At 44.3% G+C, this 24032-nt stretch overlaps 1 protein-coding gene across 1 annotated transcript; it reads left to right on the top strand.

Annotated features, from left to right (window-relative positions):
* Positions 1–2803: 2803 nt before the first annotated feature.
* On the top strand, positions 2804–23824 carry TMPRSS3 (transmembrane serine protease 3). The gene is made up of 13 exons (XM_064702789.1): positions 2804–2821; positions 4139–4283; positions 5863–5973; positions 7490–7606; positions 8983–9106; positions 10575–10700; positions 11368–11411; positions 13637–13802; positions 16105–16274; positions 17627–17722; positions 18832–18974; positions 20111–20263; positions 23757–23824. Exons 1-13 carry the CDS (start codon positions 2804–2806, stop codon positions 23775–23777), a joined length of 1434 nt encoding a protein of 477 aa, XP_064558859.1. The 3' UTR covers positions 23778–23824.
* The last annotated feature ends 208 nt before the right edge of the window (positions 23825–24032 follow it).

Here is a 24032-nt window from a genome sequence, read left to right as displayed (position 1 = left end):
TGGGAGCAATTTAAAAACTGCTACTGCTATCATTACATGGATGATATCTTCTTGGCATCTGACAACAGACAACAGTTGTCAGCTCTTAAACAATGTGCTGTGACAAATTTGAAAGGCTTTGGTTTGATCATTGCTCCAGAGAAAGTGCAGGAACACATGCCTTGGAAATACCTAGGTATGTTGGTGACCAACACTCAAGTTATGCCTCAACCTGTAAAGTTAGACATTGATGTAAAAACTGCTACTGATGTACATAAATTTGTTGGTTTAATAGGTTGGATTTGATCGTATTTAGGCATAACTAATCAACAGACACAGCCATTTGCTTTCAGGCATCATATCCTCTACTGATGAGAGGCAACTGACCTCAGCACCAAAAAAGACCTTAGAAGAAGTTGAATTAGCCCTAGCACACAAATTTGTTAACGGGATAGATACCTCTGTTGGTGTTCAATTGTTTATTTTGAAAGACCATGAAATACCATGTGGAATACTATGTCAATGGAATGATAATTGGGAAGATCAACTGCATATTCTGGAATGGAAGAATGGGAATTTTGTTGATGGTTGTGATTGTGATTTTGTGTGTCCCCTCTCTGCTTGGGTTTTTGCAAAGGACCCTGCAAAAATCCATAGCAGCTGTATTTACAGTTCAAAAACAAAAAAAGGGGGAATTGTGGAAGGGGCTAGCAGCGGGCCTGTTGGCTAAAGGAGCGAGAAGTCAGAAGAAGAAGCTGAACCAAGGAGATCGAGAGAAGAAAGATAAGAGCATTCTGCAACTGGAGGGGAAACAACTGGAAAGTGTATCAGCCATTTTCACTAATAAAGTGTTGCCAACTGTTGCCAACGGTTGCAAACGGTGCTAACGGTTGACAACTACGACTGAGTGTGCTTGTGGTCTCTGCTTTAATGTCGTGACCGCCTCGACTGCGACAAGATTCATGATTTCCCTCCTCCACAGGGGACCCCAAAAATACCACACATGAGGTGGTGTCCTCTCCTTTGGAAGTGCCAGTCTCCATCTTGCACAGAAATGGGACTGAAGAATTTGTCTCATCTCAGACATATTCTAGGGCCATGGGTTTTTTTCATTTCCTCCCTGTCCTCTCAGGAGCCTTGTTTCACTTACACTCCTGTGGCTTTTTGCATCATCCTTCTCCTTCTTCCCTCCATCCTTCCCTCTATCAGGAATCTCTCTTCTAAGTGAAAACAACCCAGCCAAACTATTACTACTCTCGAGTATTCCTTGCAGCTGAACTTATGTAGCCATGATGTTTTATGAAAAATCCTTTCCTTAGGATTTTTTTTCTCCTGAGAAGCTGAGCGCCCTCAGGAAGAAAATACAAACAATGGTTATCTGCTGCTGTGAAATGCAGCAGGTGCATCTGTGATTGGTCTCATGTGGTTGTTTCTAATTAATGGCCAATCACAGTCAGCTGGCTCAGAGTCTCTGAGAGTCGAGCTTTTGTTATCATTCCATTCTCTGCTTTCCTTGCTAGCCTTCTGATGCAATCCTTTCTTCTATTCTTTTAGTATAGTTTTAATGTAATATATATCATAAAAAAATAAATCAAGCCTTCTGAAACATGGAGTCAGATCCTCATCTCTTCCCTCTTCCTGGGACCCCTGTGAACACCACCACAAACGTACATTTCCATTTTCTAGATCCCAGAGTACAACTGAGTTGATCCTTCAGCAACGTGAGACGGTGCTTTTTCACAAACCCTCTGCAGGCACACGGCGAAGGCTAAACCCAGTGAAGGAGGAGCAAGGTGAGTCTGTGAGATCAGAGATGAAGAGATGAACTCTTGGGACTTCTGCTGCTCAGAGTGACTCTGAGATACATTAGAAAGTCTCTTTTCCCAGCCTGGTAGTCAAAGAAGGAGTCGGAGCTCTTCAGTTCTTGGTCTCAAGGTTGTTTATTGTTTCTTATCTATAAAATTTTTTCTCCTGTCTGGCCAAGGTCCACTCAGCAAGACAGTCCAGGCACTCTGCCTGCCCCCTGGGGCAGTGTTATCTTTTTATACTAAAAACTATGTTTATAATATTTAGAATTGCTTTCCAATACCTATCACCTATGTTAGACAGTGAGCTTCTCCTCTAAACCAATCTGTAAGTGCCAACATCACAGCAGAAGATGGAGGCCAAGAAGAAGAAGGAGAAAGGCTGGACATGCCCAGATTCCTCCATCTTGCCTCCTGAACTCTCATTCTAAAAACCCCAAAAATCTATTTTTCACCCTGCGATAAATTCACTGTCATTCTACTTAAACTGTTGTGGCTTGCAGATCTTCATCTGAGGTTGGTAATTTGCTCCATGGGTCATAACCATCAAAACCACAGGGGCACCTTGGGGCTCTGTGCCAGGGTCTCTGAGCCCCCTGGCAGGGGTCCTGGCAGTCTAGGAGAGCCAGAGGGATGTCCTGAGTTCTGACCATGAAGGGATGAAGCCCTGGGGCTGCTGCTCCCTGCCTTCCCTAGCTCTTCGTGCTCAGTGCCCTCCCTTTTGGCAGAGGATGAGCGAGCGCTCGTGGGGCTCCTTTGCTAAGGGTTTATGGGAAGGTTTGCAGATGTTGCAGTGTTGCCTGGTGTTTTTCAGCTAATTAAAGAGCGTGCTGAATTTTTATCTGCCCCTTTCCGTAGCCATGCCATCCAGGGCCACCCGATACCCCTCTGCAGGTTGGGTTACATGGCTGCGGCCCTGATGCCGCACGCAGCAGCCGGCTGGAAACCCTCCCCGAGCAGAGAGGCTCAGCAAACCCTGAGCTTGATAATGAAGAAGGAAATCAGCTTTGCTTTTAACTATGACTTCCCAGGAAGAGGTGAGTGAAGATTTGGGAGCATGTGATAGCCTCTGGATAAGTGAAGTGTCAGTGTTTGGCTTGCATGTAATTTGGTTCGCAGTGCTGTTTTGTTTCCTGATGGGCAAATTATGCACTAGCTAGAAAGCTGTTTTGGTTTCAATATTTAAAAATCATGCTGGCAGATTCTCTACAAAGTTTAATTTATGTTCAATGAAATGTAGGTGAAATTTTACCAAATGAAAGAAATAGATGAAATGAAATGAAATGAAATGAAAGAAATAATGAAATAAACGATTATTGCTGAATGGTGAAAAAATACTCCAGGGTATTTTCCTTTATAAATATAATGTCACATATAAAACATGTGTTCTTTGCCTAAAATGTGTCACTGTAAGCATTTTCTGGGACTGACTCTGCAAACTTGCTGTTTTTACAGCTTACCAGCTCCGCTGTCTTTAACAAACCTGGACCTATTTCACACCACTCTGAGATCAAAAATCTGATTCTTTTTGCCATTGTGCAGAACCAGAGTCAGAAATTAGCATTTCAAATCTATTTGCCCCAAATTCTAGTGTAGCTAATTCTTCCCCTGTGTAGTAAGTCATCAAAACCTTACTGGAGTAAAATTCCCCTGAATGAGGATCCTGTCAGTGCTGTGCTGCTTGTCCTATGCATTTTAGTCTTTCTCTTGTTTTCTATTGCAATTATAGAGCAGGGGATGAATTCACAGCCCCAGTGTGAGTTATTAAAAGTAGCTCTGGTGCTTAGGCAAATCTGAACAAAAATTAACCTCAGTAGTTTGCTGGTAAATTAATTATATGAAAATTAGGTACATAACAATGTATTGTGCCCAGCTCTGAGGTCCCCAGCACAGGAAGGACATGGACCTTGCTGGAGTGAATCCACAGGAGGCCAGAAAGAGTCTCAGAGGGCTGGAGCACCTCTGCTGTGAGGAGAGTCTGAGAGAGTTGGTGTAGTTCATCCTGGAGAAGAAGAGGCTCCAGACAGACCTTGTTGTGCCCTTCCAGTACTCAAAGGGGGCTGCAAGAAGGTTTAGATGAGATGTTAGGAAGAAATTCATCACTATGAGTATGGTGAGGTCCTGGCGACAGAGTGCCCAGAGAAATTCTGGGTTCTCCATCCCAGAAGTGTCTAAGGCCAGGTTGGACAGGGCTTGGAGCAGCCTGGGACAGTGGAAGGCGTCCCGGCCCATGGCAGAGGATGGATGAACTTTAAGGTCTTTACAGCCCAAACCATTCTGTGACTCTGTGACAACATTATTATTATTATTTTCTTTCTTTTTTCTTTTTTTTTTTTCCTGTCCTGTTGAGCCAGGTTCAAGAGACAAATCCCACTACTGGAAGTCTTGAAGTCATCTCCGTTACAGAAGATGAACCGCCAGTACCGCAAATTCAGTTTACCTTCAAAAGATTCTTCTTCATACCACAAGCAAGAGTGGACCCGAGTGCAGATGGATCTGGTAGGGACAATCCAGAGCCCTGTGACCTTTGCAATCCCAGTGGCCAAGCTGTGCTTGCCCACCCAGAGCAAGCAATCACACCAAGGAGGAGGAAACACGAGCTCCCTGCCCCAGGTGTGAGGTTTGCCAGCTCAGTGATGCGATGGCATCTTGTGTCCACTTGCACACACAAGAATTTTTCACAGCCAGATTGCTCACACAGAAGCAATGCTCTCCAGACACATTTTTGAATGGTTTGTTTGAAATTTTGCCAGCCTGGAAATTGGTCCATTAAAAAACCTGAATATAGAATGCAGCAGCCCTGGAGGATTAGCATGTCTGTTTGCTGCTTCCCATTGGTTTCAAAATAACCATGGGTTCCAACAGAGACAGGCTGAGCTTCCAGAATGAAAATAGAGCAATTTAATTTTCCAGTCCATTAGCTGCTACAGCTGTCTAAGATTTTTGGCACACCAGACACCAACTCCATTGCCAAAACCAGTTACTCAGCTGCTCCTGAGAGTCTGAGGAAGCTGGGATTTACCTAGAGAGTCTCTAAATCCTTGGAGACACCCCTTATCCTTGACTGATTGTATCTGCCAATCTCAATTATAAAGCCTGAGGAATGGGGAAGTGAAGAGCTGTAAGAACTAAAATTAAAGACAAGGTTCTGTCAGTTCCTGTGTGCACTCATGACCCAGCTGTGTTTGCTATTTCCCCACAGCTTGCCCTTTGTATATCAGAATGCATTTTAGACAACTGAATCACTCATTATTTTCAGCAGAATCTCTTGTTATCTTCCAGACTGGCAATATCACTAAGCAGAGGTCAGCTCTGGAGGTCAGTTGTTGGTAAACAGATCCAGCTCATGAAATGTACTCTGCAATAACTACTAATGTATATTTAAACTTTAGATGCAGCTTTTTGTACTTGAGAACTCAAGACTCAGCCTTGAGCCATCACTCAGTTCTCTTTTTGCATCTATAGCAAAACTTTGAACAAATCACTTTTTCACAGTTTTTGAGACTAGGTAGAGGATCCTGGGGTTGGGGTTTTTTTTCCAAATTTAGCTTTCAATAATTTTCAGTTAACCTTGCTTTTAAGACCAAAGGGACCAGTGACTTTCCTCCTTCTTGTCTTGAACTTCTATTTATGAGCTGCACACAGGTTTGATTACACAGACAGAACAGGTCTGAGTTTCACTTTTATCCCAGGATTCCAGTTTTCAGCAGAGGTGCTCATATGCTTGAAAAGCTCCCAGTGTGATGTAGCCCATGAAAATGAGAATTTGGAGCTCACATTGCTGATGGCATTGAGGACAGGCCAGGTGCTCTGCAGGGGCACAACTCAGACCCTCCCAGGGCAATGCTCAAGGGATGTCTGAGAGCAGCAGGAGCCCCAAAGCCCTTGGAACCTTCTCTGAAAGGTTCCTTGGAACTATTCCCTGAAAGAGCAAATCTAAATCCCTTCAGGTGAGGGCAGCTCATGAAGCATACCCAGGAGTTGGTGATGGCATCTAGTTTAATGTTGGATAAATCTTTTTGATTGCCAGCTCAGCTGGTTTAACCTCACAGAAGCTTTTTCTCTGTCTGTTTTCCAGGAGATATTGAACCACCTTCAATGTGCCATGCTCTTGTCTCCCTAAAATACTTCCCATACATCTTTGGTTTATTCCTTGCAGTAATCCTAGCAGTTGCCATTGGCCTGGGTGGTGAGTACCATTAGTTATTTATTAAGTTCTCACTTAGCCATTCAAATGCTTAATTTTTCATGAGCCTTTTACTGAGAATGGAATTAAACTGCTACTGTGGCTTGTTTGTGGAAGTAAAAAATCTTGTTGAGGTGATGGCTTTAAATTTTATTTACATGTAGGGATGAAATAGGTCTGGCACTCCTGGGAAGACTGGTGTAATATTTACAACACTGGGGAACCTGCAGCTTCAGGAAACCTTTCTCTAGAAATTTTTGTCAGTTCCCCTCAGGCAATGAGCTGAGTTTAGAAAATGGGGATAAAAAGTCTCCTGTGGGTAGCCCACACCATATTTTTGTCTTGTAATTCACTTCTCTAAGTTTGCTTTAAAGAATTAAAGAACTTTCCCTTATCAAAACCAACTTCTACAAAGGAATAGAAAATGCAGAATGAGTTTAGTTGTGGCTGGGAAGTGTGACCTGCCCAGGTGCAGGGCTTGTTGTGTCTCCTCACCTGGAATAGGGAGCAGCTTGTGGGAGGTTGAGGCATCCCCCTGGGGAGAGAAATCACTGGATGTGTTCTCCAAGGGTCTCCCTAATTCCCTGCTCAGGGTCAGAGGCACCAGGCAGGAACTCACCCTCGAGTGAAACTTAAACTGTGCAGAGGGACCTGGGAGGGAGGCAGCACACACAGCAGGGCTGACTCCTCCTACGAGTCATTACTAATAAATGAATTTTAGCAACACCATGCAGCAACCTCCAGGCTGGATTTCAAAAGTTCCTGGAGTACAGGTGTGGGAACCCAGGAAATCCCTCTGGCTGCCCTGGAGGGCTCAAACCCCTGCCCAGGGGGCTCAGAGACCTTGGCACAGAGCCCAAGACCCTGTGCCTTTGATTTAGCCCTTGGAAAAAACAATTACCAACCTTGTATGAAGCATTACAAGTTAAGAGAGTTTAAGTAGAATGATAGTGAATTTATCACAGGGTGAAAAATAGATTTTTTTTTTTGTTTTTAGAATGGGGGTTCAGGGGGTAAGATGGAGGAATCTGGGCATGTCCAGCCTTTCTCCTTCTTCTTCTTGGCCTCCATCTTCTGCTGTGATGTTGGCACTTACAGATTGGTTTAGAGGAGAAGCTCACTGTCTAACATAGGTGATAGGTATTGGGAAGAAATTGTAAATATTGTACACGTAGTTTTTAGTATAAAAAGATAACACCTCCCTGGGGGCAGGCAGAGTGCCTGGACTGTCCTGATGAGAGGACCTCAGCAGGACAGCAGAAAGAATTTTATAGATAAGGAACAATAAACAACCTTGAGACCAAGAACTGAAGAGCTCTGACTCCTTCTTCAAGCACTGGGCTGGGAAAAGAGACTTTCTAACACATCTTGGGGTCACTCTGAGCAGCTAGAGATCCCAAGATACAAGAGCTGTCTTTTCGTTAGCAAGACTGAAATCTGGACAGATAATGGAATGCAGAAGTGTCAAATTAAAATCCAAATGTGTTTTCATTGCCCTGTGTTCTTTCATTCCTTTCAGTCCAGTACAACTGCATTGGGAAGTTTCGCTGTCGCTCATCCTTTAAGTGCATCCAGAAATCAGCCAGGTGCAATGGTGTCTTCAACTGTAAAGAAGGGGAGGATGAGTACAGATGTGGTAATTTAATTTTGATTATAAATCCCTCCTACCTCCTCCTGTAGAACTGGCAAGTTATCAAGGAATGCCTGTTGTAAAGATTTTGTGTGAGACAAAAGAAAGACAGACCAATGGAATATCTAAATCACCACTTCAGAGGAACACTCTGAGTACTGATTCACAGTTTATGAAAAATCAAACTGTTTCTTAGATAAATGTGATGATTGCTGAATATTGTTACTGCCATTTTTGATAATTCTCTCCGTTAAAAGCCCAGATGCTTTTTGACTGCTCACATTTCCTCTGCCTGCAAGGTGTAACCCCACTGCCTTATGGTGTGTAAATACAGAACACACTGAATTCACTGGCACACCGTTGTGCTGTGTCAGTTTTGAAGGTTGCAAAATCCTGGTGTTATCTTAAAGGATGTGGGAATGGGGAGAAATCAGCCATTTGTGCACTCAGTGCTGCAGAATTTGCTGTTTCATCTGTGAAGTGTATGACTTATTTCTGAGTTTCTCTCTGTGATAGTTATGGGAATCACAAGGATGCTTTAAATGGTACTTCCCTGTTCTGTGCTACGGAAGGTGACTGTGGTGCTCACAGCCCCTGGAGGGAAAGGACTCTAATTTTAATAAACAGAATAACTGGGTTTTAGCTCAGTGCACTTGTAATCCTGGCTCTTGTACCTCCAGCTAAGGAGGCAGCACAGCTTTCCTTCTGTGCAATAGGAGGAACAACAAGAACCACAAGGTTTTGGCCTCAGCTAACCCTCTACAATGTATTCAGCATTTGGAGAGTTTTCCCCAGGAAGGCTCAAAGTTTCAGAGGAGCCAGGAAAAGCCTGTCTGCTTTTCCTGTCTTGCTTTGCAATTCCATAACACTGGAATCTGGGCATGTGTGGGAGAGCCCTTTTCAGCAGTGACCACGTGCATGGCCCCCCTTCTCCCTCACAGATGGGCCCTTTCCCAGGTCCAGGACATCTGGGCATGAGTGCATCCACCTCTCTGGCACAGGAGGTGCCCACCACCTTCATCCGTTATCCTGACCATGGTTTTCCTCAGGGCAAAGCACCTGCAGCTCCAGCTCAGTGCAATCATCAGGACTTGCTTAAAGCTCACTGCAGGGCCAGGCAGCCTCCACCTCCTCCTGTATTAGAGCTGGCATTCCCATCAGCAAAGATTTTTTCTCCTAACTGTCGTAGCTCAGAGTACATTATTTAAAAAAAAAAAAAAAGGCACAGAAAAATTCTGTCAAAGAATCCAAATGATGAAAAGGATGAGTAGTGGCTCAGTGAGCCAGAAAGCACAGACACCACAGCGGCGTGGTGTGCCTGTTGTGTGCCTGATGTTCATCTCCACAGCTCACTGAGGCTTTTCTTGTCCTGAATCCCAAAGTCAGGCTGAGTGGGAAGAGGGCAGTGCTGCAGGTGTTCGCCCTGGGCTCCTGGCGCACCGTCTGCTCCGACGACTGGAGGGCAGAGTATGGCAACAGCACCTGCAAGCACCTGGGCTTCTCAAGGTAGGGACACCACTGCCAGCAGCTTCACCTGGCATTTTGAACAATCTCTGAGGTTTCTAATGAAACCTTGTGTTGGTTTGTGCCTTAAAAATGACTTAACAATCCCCCTTTGTGAGTCACATGGTTGAGGAGATTCGAGATGATGTATTTGTACATGGCAAATACCTTTTATTACTGCTATAAATCCTGCAGGATGGCTAAAGAGAATATCTTGGCTAAATCTTCCCTGTGTGATGCAGGTGCCCAAATCCTGTTTCTCACTCGAGTGGCCTGTGATAGAGGCACTAATGTTTTGCGGAGATAAACAAAACTCTACAACTTTGTGAAAGTTGTAAAGCTGGTATGTTTATTACAGCACTGGACACATGTGGGAATTGCTCCCCTAAAATGACATGTGTACTTCTGGGGACTTCAGGTCTCTTTTTATCCTCTTCTCAAATACATGTGAATACAATTTCACAATAAGTTCATACATATTCTCTTTTACGAATTTTGCTTTACATTTGCTGCTAGTTCTTCTTATCAGAAAGAATTCTTAGGTGAGGTTGACCTGCTCTCACAGCAGTTTCTGTCTCTCTTTATCACTTTCTGTCTCTTTCCCCCCTTATCTCTGTCTTTCACTGAAACAGTTTCTCTGAGCCCAGGCTTTTGCAGTCAGGCTAAATAGCTATGTTTTCTAACTACAGATTTAACTCAAAGATGTACATTTCACCTAAATCAAAATGGATTTCTACTCTGCAGAATTTCTACTTTGTCTCACTAAGAACATACGAGCATTTCCCACTTCTTTTACTTCCCCGATAGGTAAATTGTGTACAGAATTAATTTCATGACATCTGATGGGCTTTAAGGTCCACCTCATAATTAGAGAAGAACATGGCAAGGCAGTTCTTGCTGTCTTGATCCCATTCCTGAAAAAGCACCATTTTTTTCACAAACTTTCATAAAACTGAGAAAGATTTGAAGTCCTGATTTGGCATTATGCTCTGTTATTGCTTACCCTGGCATCATTCTGATTTCTGTTATAGCTAGCAGTATAAAGCTTCTTTGAATAAATTCTTGTTGCCTTTAGGATAAAATCCATCTCAATTTTTCAACAAAGAAGAGAAGAAAAAAGTAAAAATTATTCATCCTCCCTGCTGCAAACCATAACTCTAGAAAAAGGAGACAATGAGCTTGTAAGTGGCTCAGGAAATGTGCCAGCCACTTACAATGAAAAGCTTCATTGTAATATTACAATTAAAATTTATTTTCTCTGCCAGTTAAATACATCTCAGCACGTGTGGCTTCCACATATGATTATGGCAAAAATACATGCACGTGGTAAGGAGTATAGGGGGAGGAAATAATTACTTTTATCGAATGCCAGGATCTGATTATTGTGGTTTTCATTAGCAGAACTGGTAAATTATTTAAGCAGATTGCTGCAGTGCTGTCTGGGCAAGCTGTGTTTATGGTTTATTTGCAGTTATGTGAGTTCAGGTTACCTGCCCGTGGATGCAGTTGAGAAGCAGTTCCAAAGACATTTCGTGTCCCTCGGCCACTGGCTCTCAGCTGATCGAGTGACATCCCTGCACAATGCCACCAACCTCAGGTATGTCTCAGCTGCTTCTGGAAGACACCAATCAATAGAACAGGAATTATTGATAGTTTGGGATTGTTGCTGTTTTTTCAGGCATGTAGTACTTTGTAAGTGTTACACATGCTGGCCTGAGATTCAGCAGCATCTCGCTGGAATATAAGCTGAGTCTGATCCAGGGCCCATTAAAATCAGCAAAGGCTTTCAAATGAGCTGTTTGAAATGACTGTTTGTCCCATGATGCCATTTTCACAAATGGATAGGCACCAGGCACTTCTTTTTTTCCATTATGAAGCAGTTTGTTTCAGTTTGCAGATCCTTACACGTTTCCCAGTAGGTTTATGAACCCTTTATGCTGCATTTACTCCTCCTGACAAATGCTGTTTTTTTTTTAGTTACCTTCCAGTGAGAAGGGAGCAATGATTACAAGGAGACTTCAGATCTTCCCTGGTGGAAGTGAAGCCCTCCTCAGTAGGGCAGCATGTGGTCCTGATGGTGGCCAAGCTCCCACATTCAGAATTCCAGTTAAAGGCCCTGATTAGATTTGATGAGTTCATGCCCTTTGTACCTCCTTCAATATATGAGTTACTTATTTTTGTGTGCACAGGAAAATGACATAATATTGCAAAAACCCAATATATTTGTGAATTGGGACTAATGATGCATTGTCTTCTCATCTCAGGGAGGAATGCACTTCTGGCAATGTGATCATCTTAAAATGTTTGGGTAAGAATCACAAAAAAATGAAAACAAAAGCAGAAACTCTCCTTCATTATCCACTGCATGGCAAGAGTTGGGAGAAGCTGTGTACTCAGGGCATGCTATACTATCAGCTTATCACACCAAAGAACAATTGTACTTTCTATGTAAAATTTGAAAGAATTTCAAAAAGTGAAAATAGGCTGGGAGGGCAGATTGGGAGCATCACATAGCAGGAGCATTTCAGTGAGAATCCAGTAGGAAGTGTTATTTAAGGACTGTGTGTTGAGTCCATGGACTCACACTCTAATTCCAAGTCTTTGGCATCTTGGCAGGAAAAGGGAAATTCTGCCTTGATGGAATTTCCATCCCACACCGCTCCATGCCACCTTGTTTTCAGACTGGGATACAAAAAATCAAAATACAACAGCAAAATCACCATGAGGGCAGAGCAGATGCTTGAGCCTGCCTGTGTGGGACCCTGAAGATGAAGGAGAGCAGAGCAGGGGTGTTTTACAGCTCAGCTGTGTGGTGTTTGCTGGGTTTCCAGGACAAAGGAGGAATTGAGAATCTGACCCCATGTTCTTAGAAGGCTAATTTATTGTTTTATGCTATTATATTAAATTAAAGAATGCTATACTAAAACTATACTAAAGAATAGAGAAAGGATACAGACAGAAGGCTAAACAAGAATGATTATGAAAAATTCATAATCACTCGTCAGAGTCTGACACAGCTGGCTGTGATTGGTCATTAAGTAAAAACAATTCACATTAAAATAAAAAAAATCAAACAATGACCAGTTGGTAAACAATATCCAGACTACATTCCAAAGCAGCAAAACAGAGGAGTAGCAAATGAGATAATATTGTTTCTTCTCTGAGGTTTCTCATCTTCCCAGGAGAAGAAATCCTGGCTAGGGATTTTTCAGAAAATATGACAGTGACACATCTGAGCATTGCACCTGCAGGGAAGGGAGAGACACAGAGACCCCACAAACCCCAGACCATGAGTGACCTGCAGGGATGGGAGGGAGGAGGAGAAACCCTTGGGATGTGGCCATGGGGATGGGGTGGGGATGCTCCAGCTGCAGAAACCTCCCACCCTCAGCAAGGCTGGGATAACGTCTAGTAAGTCTAGGTGCTGAGTTCTACATTTTGGCAGGAAAAATTCCCTACAATGTTACAAGCTGGGGATGGTGTGGCTGGACAGTGTTCAGGTGGAAAAGGACTTGGGGATGCTGGTCAACAGCTGGCTGAATATGAATGAGCTAGCAGTGTGCCTTGGTGGCCAAGAAGGCCAATGGTATCCTGGCCTGCATTGGGAATTGTGTGGCCAGCAGGAGCAGGGAGCTCGTCCTTCCCCTGCACTGGGCACTGGCGAGGCTGTGCCTTGAGTGCTGTGTCCAGTTCTGGCCCCTCAGTTTGGGAGGGATGTCGAGATGCTTCAGCGCATCCAGAGGAGGGCAACAAGGTGGGTGAGGGGCATGGAACACAAGCCCTGTGAGGAACGTTTGAAGGAGCTGGGGTTGTTTAGCCTGGAGAAGAGGAGGCTTAGAGGTGACCTTATTGCTGTCTACACCTTCCTGAAGGGAGGCTGTAGACAGGTGGGGTTGGTCTTCTCTTCTGTCACTATAGGACATGAAAGAACACAAGCTCTCACCACTGTTCTCAAGGTGAAGAAAAAAGGGGAGTTTATTTTCTGACTCCAACATTCATAGTTTTCCAAAAGTGACAGTGGATTGGAGGGTGACAGTGCCACCTCTCCAATGACACTGGTCAACCCAACAGTCCATCAACTTTCTCCTCCTCCATAAATGAATGCAAAACAATGAGTTATTTACAGAAAGTGTGTGAGAAAGTTCACTACAAGAATGTTAACATCAGAAGGCTTAGAAAATGTTAAAAAAACAGATTGACACTCTTCCACCGGGCAGCACTGACAGAACAAGAGGACACAATCTCAAGCTACGTCAGGGAAGGTATAGGTTGGATATTAAGAAAAAAAATTTCACCAAAAGAATAATAAGTACTGGAATGCTCTTCCCAGGGAGGTGGTAGAATCACCATCTCTGGACATGGCACTTGGTGCTATAGTCTGATTGAGGTGTTAGGGCATAGGTTGGACTGGATGATCTCAGAGGTCTTTTTCAACCTCATTATTCTGTGATTCTGTGGTTCTGAGAGGGGCTGAATGTGACCCATTCCAGGGCTGTGTTTCCTCTCTGCACTGTTTCCTTTGCTCCCTGGCAGCGTGTGGCACTCGGGCCAGCTACGGGCCGCGCATCGTGGGAGGCAACGCGTCGTCACCGCGGCAGTGGCCGTGGCAGGTCAGCCTGCAGTTCCAGGGCCAGCACCTGTGCGGGGGTTCCGTCATCACCCCCGTCTGGATCCTCACAGCTGCCCACTGCGTCTACGAGTGAGTGCCCAAACCCCCCTGCCCAAACCCCCTGCTCGGGGGACACTCGGCCTGCTCTTCAAAATAACCCGCAGGACGCGCTGCCTCATCCGTGGCTGATGCTGTGGGGTTTTGGCTTTTATGGTTTTCATGTGTTTGTGGTCCTGTAATTCTTCAGTGTGTAGCTCTAAACTCCATTAGTGGAATATTAAGTATTTATTATTAGTATTAATACTAATATTAATATTAGCTGCTGCTTTCCCATTTTGGTCAGATAACACAATTCCTGTCCAGGCCTGGAGATCAAGGACACCTCACTGTCTTGAGCCTCAAGAAATGTAAACAAAAGTGAGGTGGGGGAGAGCAAACTTGGGGTAATTTACTTCATTACCTGAAGCTGTAATTGGAATATTAATCTCTGTGAGAAATTATATTAATTTTCAAAAATTTTAAGGGTTTATTGAAACCATATAAAAATACTACAGAAGATTGAATGGAGAAAATATTACGGGGCAGGGAGCAGAGGATCTTTCCCACCTGTGCTCATCTACACAATGGAGGTTTTGCCTTTTAACACTTTAGCCCCTCCCAAAGTTCTGTCCATCAACTCCTTTGCTGTCCAGGGGTAGAGTTTGCTTCCTTAAATCTTGACTGGAGGTCAGATGTTGCTATAGTAACAAGCCAACCCTCCCAAATGTCCCAAAGCAGGCCACCGCATAATAACAACACAAGGGGGGTAAAACAAAAATATAAATCTATAAAACTTCTCTGAACATATGTACATGATATTTGCCTTTTAATTGTGAGAGTCAACCATCACATTACTCATCTATCACACCCTCAATGTGCAAATGGACCAAACTTATAAAAGTGTGAAAACCATGACCCATTGTCAATTTTGGGTGTAGCCCCTGGGGGGGCTTTGTCTGCCCTAAATGTACCTCATGCCCCTTCAATAAATATAAATGCTTTTTGTTCCCTAATTCTGTCTGACATCTGTTTTAAGGTAGTCCGCAAAAGGCATCATAATATTTAAGCTGTTCCTCTCTTTTTGCATGAGCCTTTATTGAAAAAAAGCTTCCCCAAAAAGAGATCTAAACCCAGGATCCCAGTTTCCAGGTGTTCTGGCCACCCTCAGCTCCCTGGGAAAACATCTTAAAACAAGATTTAAGTGCTAGATTTTAGGTATCCTAACCTTCAATTTCTGTAAATTGCATGTTGAGAGTTTGTATTTGGCTTCTCGGATCCACTGGAGCTCCAGAATAAATTACAGGATTCTTTTCAAGTTGACAGGATCAATCAGTGATTATTAGTCACTTGTGCTTCCTTTGTGCCCTTTGCCACTTACTCACTGCTCCTTTCTATGCAGTTGAAGAGGTCTTCAGGTGGTAAATAGATGCTAAATAGTTACTTAAACTCTGTGCAATTACAACCATATTTATAATGAGCTGTCTGGTTTTTCAGTCTTGTTTGATGCTAATAGTGCAGGAGCATCTCTTGCTCTTACAAACTCCTGTCCACTTTCACCAAAGACATTTAGACAGCTAAAATGGGATTTGTCTGCCCACTTTTAAGCACCTACAACATGGATGTCTTTTTCTGAGTAAGTTCTTGTAGGATGGTTTTATACCCAGTAGAGAAAAGAGATGGGATAGACAAACCCCACTCCAAGTTCCTATTTAGAGCCCTATGTTGCCATAAAATAATTACTTAGGAATTCAGCATTTTAGAACCTTTGTCCTTGACTTTGTCACCCCATCCCAGGTGGTTGTGGTGTGTTTGAAGGGTGATGGGGATGGGAGCTGGCAACACATCCCCCATCCCTGGAGCCTTTTCCCAGGGGAGTGAGGCCAAAAGCAGAGGAGCTGCTGATGTGCTGGAGACTGAAGGATGTGCCAGCTCATGAACTGAGGCAGAAACACCTTCCAGAGGGGAAGCTTCTCCTTGAAAACACCTTGACACAGGCTCTGCTGAGGCCTGGCTGAGTGCAGGTGTGCCAGGCAGCAGCTGTGGACTCTCACAGGAGCACACACAGCTGGGCTGATGGAAAACTCTCAGATATTTCTAGTAAAATCCATATAATTGCCCTGATAATGTGCCAGTGACCCAGTGTCTTACTAAGATTAGTCACCCAATGTCTTACAAAAATTAGTTTTACATTTTAAAAAATGAGATGCAAAACATGGCCATTATTAATAGAGAGGTAAACCAGCACAGCAGACTGGAGTTATTTGCCTGTTGTATGTATAAGCTCAGAGGACAATTAGAGAAACCTGAGGGTTTTCCTGGAGGTCTGACCCTCTCTTCTACCTCTTTGTTCCAGCCTGTACCTGCCGAGCTCCTGGAGTGTCCAGGTTGGTTTTGTGACCCAGCAGGACACCAAGGCTCACCCACATTCAGTGGAAAAAATCATTTACCATCGGAATTACAAACCCAAGACCATGGGGAATGACATAGCACTGATGAAACTGGCAGCACCTCTTGCTCTCAATGGTAATTTATCTCTGTGATCTTTCACTTGGCTTTTCCACCTCCCCAGCTAAAGCATCCCTGTCCCCACAGCACCAGCAGAAACCCCCCAGCCTCAGTGTGAGCATCTCCTCTGTGCTCCATGTCCAGGCATGGACAGCAACAACGTGCTGCAAAATGTTCCCAGTGTGCTCTGGTATTGATTTACTGCAGGCATTTATTAATAGGCAAACATTAACTTTATTCTTTCTAAATATTCTTCCTATCTAAAATAAACACCCTGCCTCATTCTGCTGGAGGTCACAGAGATTTTTATCATGTCCTTTCCATGAGTGCTGGGGGATCCAAAAGTGTTCAAAGCTGAAAATCAAGCTTGAATTTCAAAGAGAAGATAAGGCAATTTGAATATAATGATTATTTAAATGAAAACTACTTTTATTTTCTTGATAGGATGCTACCTGCAGTTGATACAATGAGTTGAAATAATATGTAATAATATTGTATGAATTGAAATACCTGCCAATACCTCCTAATCACTGTGAGCTGGCTGCAAAGGGGAGCTGGTGCTCTTTGACACATCTAGTAATTTTCTTAATCAATTCTCTTATAACGGTTTAAAATATCACTTGTAATGAAAATTAATCATGATTTTGTTCTGTTTTGTCTCATATTTCTGATGATTTCTTCTGCTTATGAATAGCTTTGGGAATAAGGAATATTAAGGGTTATTTAAGGAATAAGGAATAGTAGGAAGAAATAGTAAGAAATAGTAGTGGCTCTGCGCCTGAGCACAATCCCACTGTGTCCCATGCTGGGATCACTGCACTCTGCAGAACAGAACCCTTGGGATCTGCCCAGTTATATTTTGTATTTTCCCTCCCTTTTCTCAGCGCCCATTTGTCCCTGCAAGCATCAAGCTCTGATTTTATCCCATAGAATTCCATGTCCCAGAGCACAAAGGCACCAAAACTCTGTGAGTTGATGGGTGGGAAGCAAAGAATCCAAGAATATTTTTACCCTCTCAGGGATGTGCACACCCAGCTCCTTGTCTCAACCCAGCAGCCCTGGGGCCTCTGATCTGCCCTTCTTTTTGCTCATTCTTCAGTTTATTGACCTGCTGATTCCTCCTTGTGTTGCTTCACACCCAAAACTCACTGGGGCTGCTGTGGGTGTTGTCTCAAACCCTCAGTGTTGCCCACAAGACAAAAAACCTCAGAAAACTGCCAGGCTATTTATGTGGGGAGTGGGTGGTGTTCATCACAAGTTCATTGCAAGCCAAATCTTTAAGTATTTCTGAGACATTTAAACTTTTTTTGCTAAATTTTGATTCTCTTCTCTCTCCCTCTTTTTTTTTCTTTTTTTTTTTTCATAAATAGGTCACATTGAACCAATCTGTCTGCCCAATTTTGGTGAACATTTCCCAGCAGGGAAAATGTGTTGGGTATCAGGATGGGGAGCAACTGTGGAAGGAGGTATTTTAAATTGCCTGCTGATGATTTCATTACATGCACACATCTTACATACAGTGAATGCAGGATTTGGTTGGGGCGCTGTTTAACGCTAAATTTTCTGGTAAAGAAGACATATTACAAAATTTTATGCACAAACTGTACTGCAAAAGTGTTGTGCAAACTCTTTTCACAAGGAATGGATGGGCATCCTCTGAAACAGTTGAAAATTACAAATATAAAATGTGTCCACTGTTGTACTCAGCCTAAGTCAAACAGGCTGTGCCCTTTAGAACTCCAAGCATAGAAAGCACAGCATGAATGTAAGAATTAACCATCCCTTTTTTTTAGAGAAAGGATATGTTTATTTTAAGGCAGGCTGGGTGATGTAGAAATTGGATAAAACAAAATCAAAAAGAAAAGGGATTTTTTTTCCCCATGACTCATGAGTCATGTTAATCAATAATAAAAACTGAACCACCTTCACGTGAAAATGGGTGAATTGTCACCCATTAATTGTTTTTTATCACTCTTCATTCATGTCACTGAACATGTTCCTGTTCAGAGAACAAGAACAGAACATTACCTGACCCACAGATAACAGCCAAAGGTGGGGAGAAAATGAAAGCAAGGATTGCCACATAAAAAAAACCAGCCCTCAATTGACAATAGGCAGTGTGCAAATACTCTCATTTGTATAAAGGATCTGTTCAGGCTGTGAATGAAATAAAATAAATATTTATAAAGTAAATCAGATGTTTGCAGATGATTTGTTGACTAACAGAATAGGCGATAAACTCAGAACAGGTTTTGACACCAGTATTGAACGCAATGTTCAACAAGCTTTTTGGTTTATTAGTGTCATTAATTGTCTAGTTTGAAGTGGAAATACATAATGTCCAGATTTAATTGTAATTTTATACACTGTGATAATCCCCATCTCTGCAGAGTGGATAATTGCTGTGTTCTGTAAGTGATGAGACACCAAGTTGCCTTTTGTCATTCCATTTAACCAGGTTTCTTTCACGCTTCCTTGCCAATTCTTTGTATATAAAACATTCTCTGTTTATAAATGGAGATTATTTTCAAGGACAGGAAGTTTTTTACTGGTTTTTTATCTTTTTTTTTAACAGGTGACACGTCTGACACCATGAATTATGCAGGTGTTCCTCTGATTTCCAATGCAATTTGCAATCACAGAGATGTCTATGGTGGGATCATAACTTCTTCAATGCTTTGTGCTGGTTTCCTGAAGGGAGGGGTGGACACCTGCCAGGTATGGAAGTTTCCAAACTGCAACTGTGCTCATTGGAAATGGAAAAACATGAGTGATAAGTTATCAGAAGGCACTCCCAGGCTTTTCTTGGGCAAACATTTGGGTTTGTGCCATTTATTCTGCTCACCACAATTATCAATCACTGACCGTGTGCATTCACACGCTACAATTTCCTTTTTATACTTCTTCTCTGGACCTTATCTGATACTTCTGAAGCCAAATTTGCTTAAGACATATTTTGCTGCATGTGCTGCAGCACAGTGCCATCCTTTCTCTGCCTTGGCTGTGACCCCTGCACTGCACTGAATTGCACTTCCCTGCACTGTGAGCAGCCCCAGAGACCTGCAAGGTGCTGAAAGCCCATGGTGAAAAGCAGCCAGATAGGGCTGGGGAGGAATTCCTAGTGGAAGATGTCTCTGTTCCAAGCAGGAGGCTTGGATCTACATGTACTTCAATATGTACAACCCAAACCTGTATATTATTCTGTGAACTTCATGTTTCCAGATTTGCTCCATCCCAATCACACTTGGGAGGGAAAAAAAGCAAAGGCAGAGGGTGCCTAGATGTGCATTTCATCTCTTTTTTGCACACAACATCCTCAAAAAGGCATTTGGCACCAGGAGACCTGGCCAAAGGCAGAGTGCTCAGCACACAGCTCCACGTGACAGGAGGAGCCCTGCTCACCTGTGGGAATGCTTGTTCCAAATTCCCTTTTTTCCAGGTGTTGTGCTGGCTCTGATTCTTGTAGGGCAGGAAACTGCCCCAGCAAAGAAGAAATGGGAAGTTTTCAGTACTTAGATGTGAGTTCATTGAGCTGAATCTGCCTAGCAAAGTGCCTGGGAAGGGCTGGAAAAGCAGGCAGGAGCAGGCAGGGGAGGAGGTCAGATGTGAGCTTGGTGTTGCAACCTTGGGCTCAGCTCAGCTCAATAGCCAGGAGCCAAGGAAAGAAAAATATGGTCTCCTACATGTCTCAAAAGTCTCCAAGCCCTGCTGTAATATGCTTTTCCCAGGACCCAGAACAGAGCAAGAACAAGAGATTTTGAATTACTGGACTATGTTTCTCCCCCTACCTCCCAAACAGACAATTCCCTCCTTTTCTGGGACACTGACATTTGTTTTAACTCTTTTTCCCTCAGGGAGACAGTGGGGGCCCTTTAGCATGTGAAGATATGAGTGTCTGGAAGCTGGTGGGCACTACCAGCTTTGGAGTGGGCTGTGCAGAGAAGAACAAGCCAGGGGTCTACAGCAGAACCACCTCCTTCCTGGACTGGATCCACGAGCAGATGGAGGTCTGGGCTTGCCCTGTTTGGCCCATATTTGTCAGAGCTGAGCTGTATTGTATGGACATTGAAATTGGGGGAGCTGTTTGGGGATTGGGGCTGCGGCAGAGCAGGGTGCTGGGGTTTGGTGAGGGGCTGGGGTAGAGAGGAGAGGAGAGGACAGCACATCCACAGGGGTGGGAATCACAGGGAAAGGGGGCTGGAGCAGAGCGGGGAGCAGGGAGGTGTGGAAGGGCTGAGTCAGGAGATGGGGGCAAGGAAAGAGATCCTTGGGGAATATATCAGGTACAGTTCTGGGGCCCCCAAAACAGGAAGGGCATGGGAAGGTTGGAATCAAGTCCAGTGAAGGGACACAACATTGGCAGGAGGACTGGAGCACCTCGCCTTTGAAGATAGGCTGGGAAAGCTGTGGTTGCTCAGCCAGAAGAAGAGAAGGTTGTGTGGAGACCTCAGAGCACCTTGCCGAGTCTGAAGGGGCTGCAGGGAAGCTGGAGAAGAACTCTTTGTCAGGAATTGCAGTGACAGGAGGAGTCATGGATATGAACAGAAAGAGGGGAAATTGAGGTTAGACAGGAAGAAATTCTTAACTGTGAGAGGCCCTGAGGTAATGGATGTCCCATCCCTGGCAGTGTCCAAGGCCAGGCTGGATAAGGCCTGAAGCAGCCTGGATAGCAGGAGACGTCCCTGTCCATGGCAGGAGAGGTTGGGATGAGCTGATTTTAGAGATGCCTTCAAACCCTTAACATTCTGTGATTCTGTGACTTGGTTTGAAGCCCTGGGGCTGCCACAGAGGAGCCTGGGGAGTGGAAGCTGAGTGGGCCAAAGAGGGAACACGGTGTTGGCTGGAAGGAGAGCAGAGACAGGGAAGTGAGGGGACACTGCAGCCAGCTTCAGCTGACCCAAGGGTGGCCCAGTGACAGGAGAGCTGCTCTACTGCTGCCAGCACCTCCCCAGGGCTGCAGAGAGGAGCTGGGTTCAGGCAGCTGAGCACAGACAGGCACTGTGCTCCAGCTGGGACTCCAGGCAGGGCTGCATTGCCTGGGCAGGGTCATCCAGAGCTATTTCAGGGATCCCAGGCTGTCCTGCCAGGCTCACGGGTGTTCCTGCAGAAGGCAAGGATCTGCATCTCACCCTGGGTTGCATTCCTATGGGAATGGCTCAGATACCCTACAAAGGCTCAGGTTGTACCAAGTGCACTCAGACATTTCAAGTGGCACTTGACAGGGTGTGGTGTTTTCTGAGAAATGATGAATCTGACTCCATGTTCTTAGAAGGCTAATTTATTATTTTATGTTACTACATTAGATTAAGGAATACTACACTAAACTGTACTAAAGAACACAGAAAGGATACAGACAGAAGGCTAAAAGATACTAATGAAAACTCGTGACTCTCTCCTCCAGAGTCTGACACAGCTTGGCTGTCATTGACTGTGATGGTGTTCACAGGGGTCTTAGGATGAGGGAAGAGATGAGGATCTGACTCCATGTTTCAGAAGGCTGATTTATTATTTTATGATATATGTTATATTAAAACTATACTAAAAGAATGGAAGAAAGGATTTCATCAGAAGGCTAGCTAGGAATAGAATAGAAAGAATGATAACAAAGGCTTGTGTCTTGGACTCTCTGTCTGAGCCAGCTGGGCTGTGATTGGCCATTAATTAGAAACAACCAACATGGGCCAAATCACAGATGCACCTGTTGCATTCCACAGCAGCAGATAATCAATGTTTACATTTTGTTTCTGAGGCCTCTCAGCTTCTCAGGAGGAAAAATCCTAAAGAAGAATCCTAAAGAAAAGATTTTTCATAAAAGGTGTCTGTGACAATTGGCCAATAAGTAAAAACAATTCACATCTTGCATAAACAATCTCTAGCCACATTCCAAAGCAGCAAAACACAGGAGAAGCAAATCAGATAATTATCGTTTTCCTTTTTCTCTGAGGCTTCTCAGCTTCCCAGGAGAGATATCCTGGGCAAGGGGATTTTTCCAGAAAATATGACAGTGACAGACAGGGCAAGTGCAAGGCAGGAGAACCCTCCTCCAGTGCCCTTGGGAGAGTTCGGGACAGGCAGAGAGCTGTGCACAGGCTTTTCATGGTGATTTTCCTGTCTTTGTGGCAAAGCCACAGAGTGTGCACCCCTTTGTGCTGCAGCCTTGCCCTGGCAGGCAGAGCTGCTGCTCCCACACCCAGCCTGGGAGATGACATGGGAATAATGCAGGGATAGCAATGGTGCCTTTCCATATCCAATGCAGGGAAAGCAGTGGTGCCTTTCCAGCAGCAGCAACCCAGCAATGCAGGCACCTGCTGAAACCACCCCACTTCCTCCTCAAACCAAACTGCCAATATCAAACATTCACAGACACAAGGAAATGCCCAAAATAAGGTGATGTGTGCAATTTCAGCTCAGCCCACCTCTGAGTGCTGGATGACACACACTGTTTTCACAACTTGTATTGCACATGATGATTTGTGCTATCACAAGCCTATCTGTCACTCAAAGAAAACAGGAAACCAGAGTATTTCTGAGTCTTCAAAACCTGTAATATTACTTGATTTTATTCCCTCTGAATATATCATCGTGATTTATTTGCATATACAAACATTTCAGATTAAGAGCTCATGTCACATGAAATCACAGATCTCCATTATAAAGCAATCAAAGGAAAAAAGAAGTACAGCAAAATCTTTGTCGAGCCAAGTGCTAAAATATTGGAATTTTGCTGAGGGATATCCTTCAGATGTAAGTTTATCCCCTTAGAAAGGATTTTCAGGTGCAGCATGGAAACTTGGACACTTTTTAATGGACTTTGAAGCAAATGTAAAGAAATTAGAACTTTGGAAGTGGGGCCGAAGAATGGCTTGTACCTGGCACAGCTGTACTGGGGCACAGCCCAGATCAAACTGGAGCAGAGAAGCTTTGGGGTGACCTAATTGCAGCCTTCCAGTACCTGAAAGATGGAGAGAGACTTTGACAAGGGCCTGGAGTGACAGGGCAAGGGGTAATGGCGTCAAACCAACAGAGAGCAGGTTTAAATTGGATGTTAGGAATAAATTCTTCCCTGTGAGGGTGGGCAGGCCCTGGCACAGGATGCCCAGGGCAGCTGTGGCTGCCCCTGGGTCCCTGGCAGTGCCCAAGGTCAGGTTGGATGGGGCTTGGAGCAGCCTGGGAGAGCAGATGTCCCTGCCCATGGCTGGAGGCTGGAACGGGATGATCTTTAAGGTCTCTTCCCACCCAAGCCATTCCATGTTTCTATGATCCCATGGGCAGGACCAACTCCAGCAGCCCCTCAATCCCTTTGGAGACCTGAGTGCAGTGGGAAAACCCTTCCAGAATTCAATGTTTCCATGTTTCTATGATCCTGCTGGCAGAATCAGCTCCAGCAGCCCCTCAATCCCCTTGGAGACCTGAGTGCAGTGGGAAAACCCTTCCAGAGCTCATTGAGTGCCAACACCAACATTTGCAACAGATGCACCAATGTGTTTTTCTTTCCCCCAGAGAGAAGAGCTGCAGACCTGAGGGAGTGGCCCTGCTCTGGGCTCCTGAAAACCCACACCACACTCCAGCCCTGCAGAAGGACCCAGCCCACTCTTCTGGTCACCTGCTCTGAGCTCTGGACCTTCACAGAGCACCTTTCACCGTTACTTTTTGTTACTGGCAACTGCACTTGATGCAAACTGTTGCACATTCAGCCTGGTTTGGGTGCAAGAGGCAGATGGATGATCAGCATGTGTGTTTACTGTCAGCTACAGATTTTACACAGAGGAAAAAAGC

The sequence above is a fragment of the Zonotrichia leucophrys genome, chromosome 1, assembly GCF_028769735.1.
Source record: "Zonotrichia leucophrys gambelii isolate GWCS_2022_RI chromosome 1, RI_Zleu_2.0, whole genome shotgun sequence".
Lineage (NCBI taxonomy): Eukaryota > Metazoa > Chordata > Aves > Passeriformes > Passerellidae > Zonotrichia > Zonotrichia leucophrys.
This window is presented reverse-complemented; position numbering and strand designations above follow the sequence as displayed.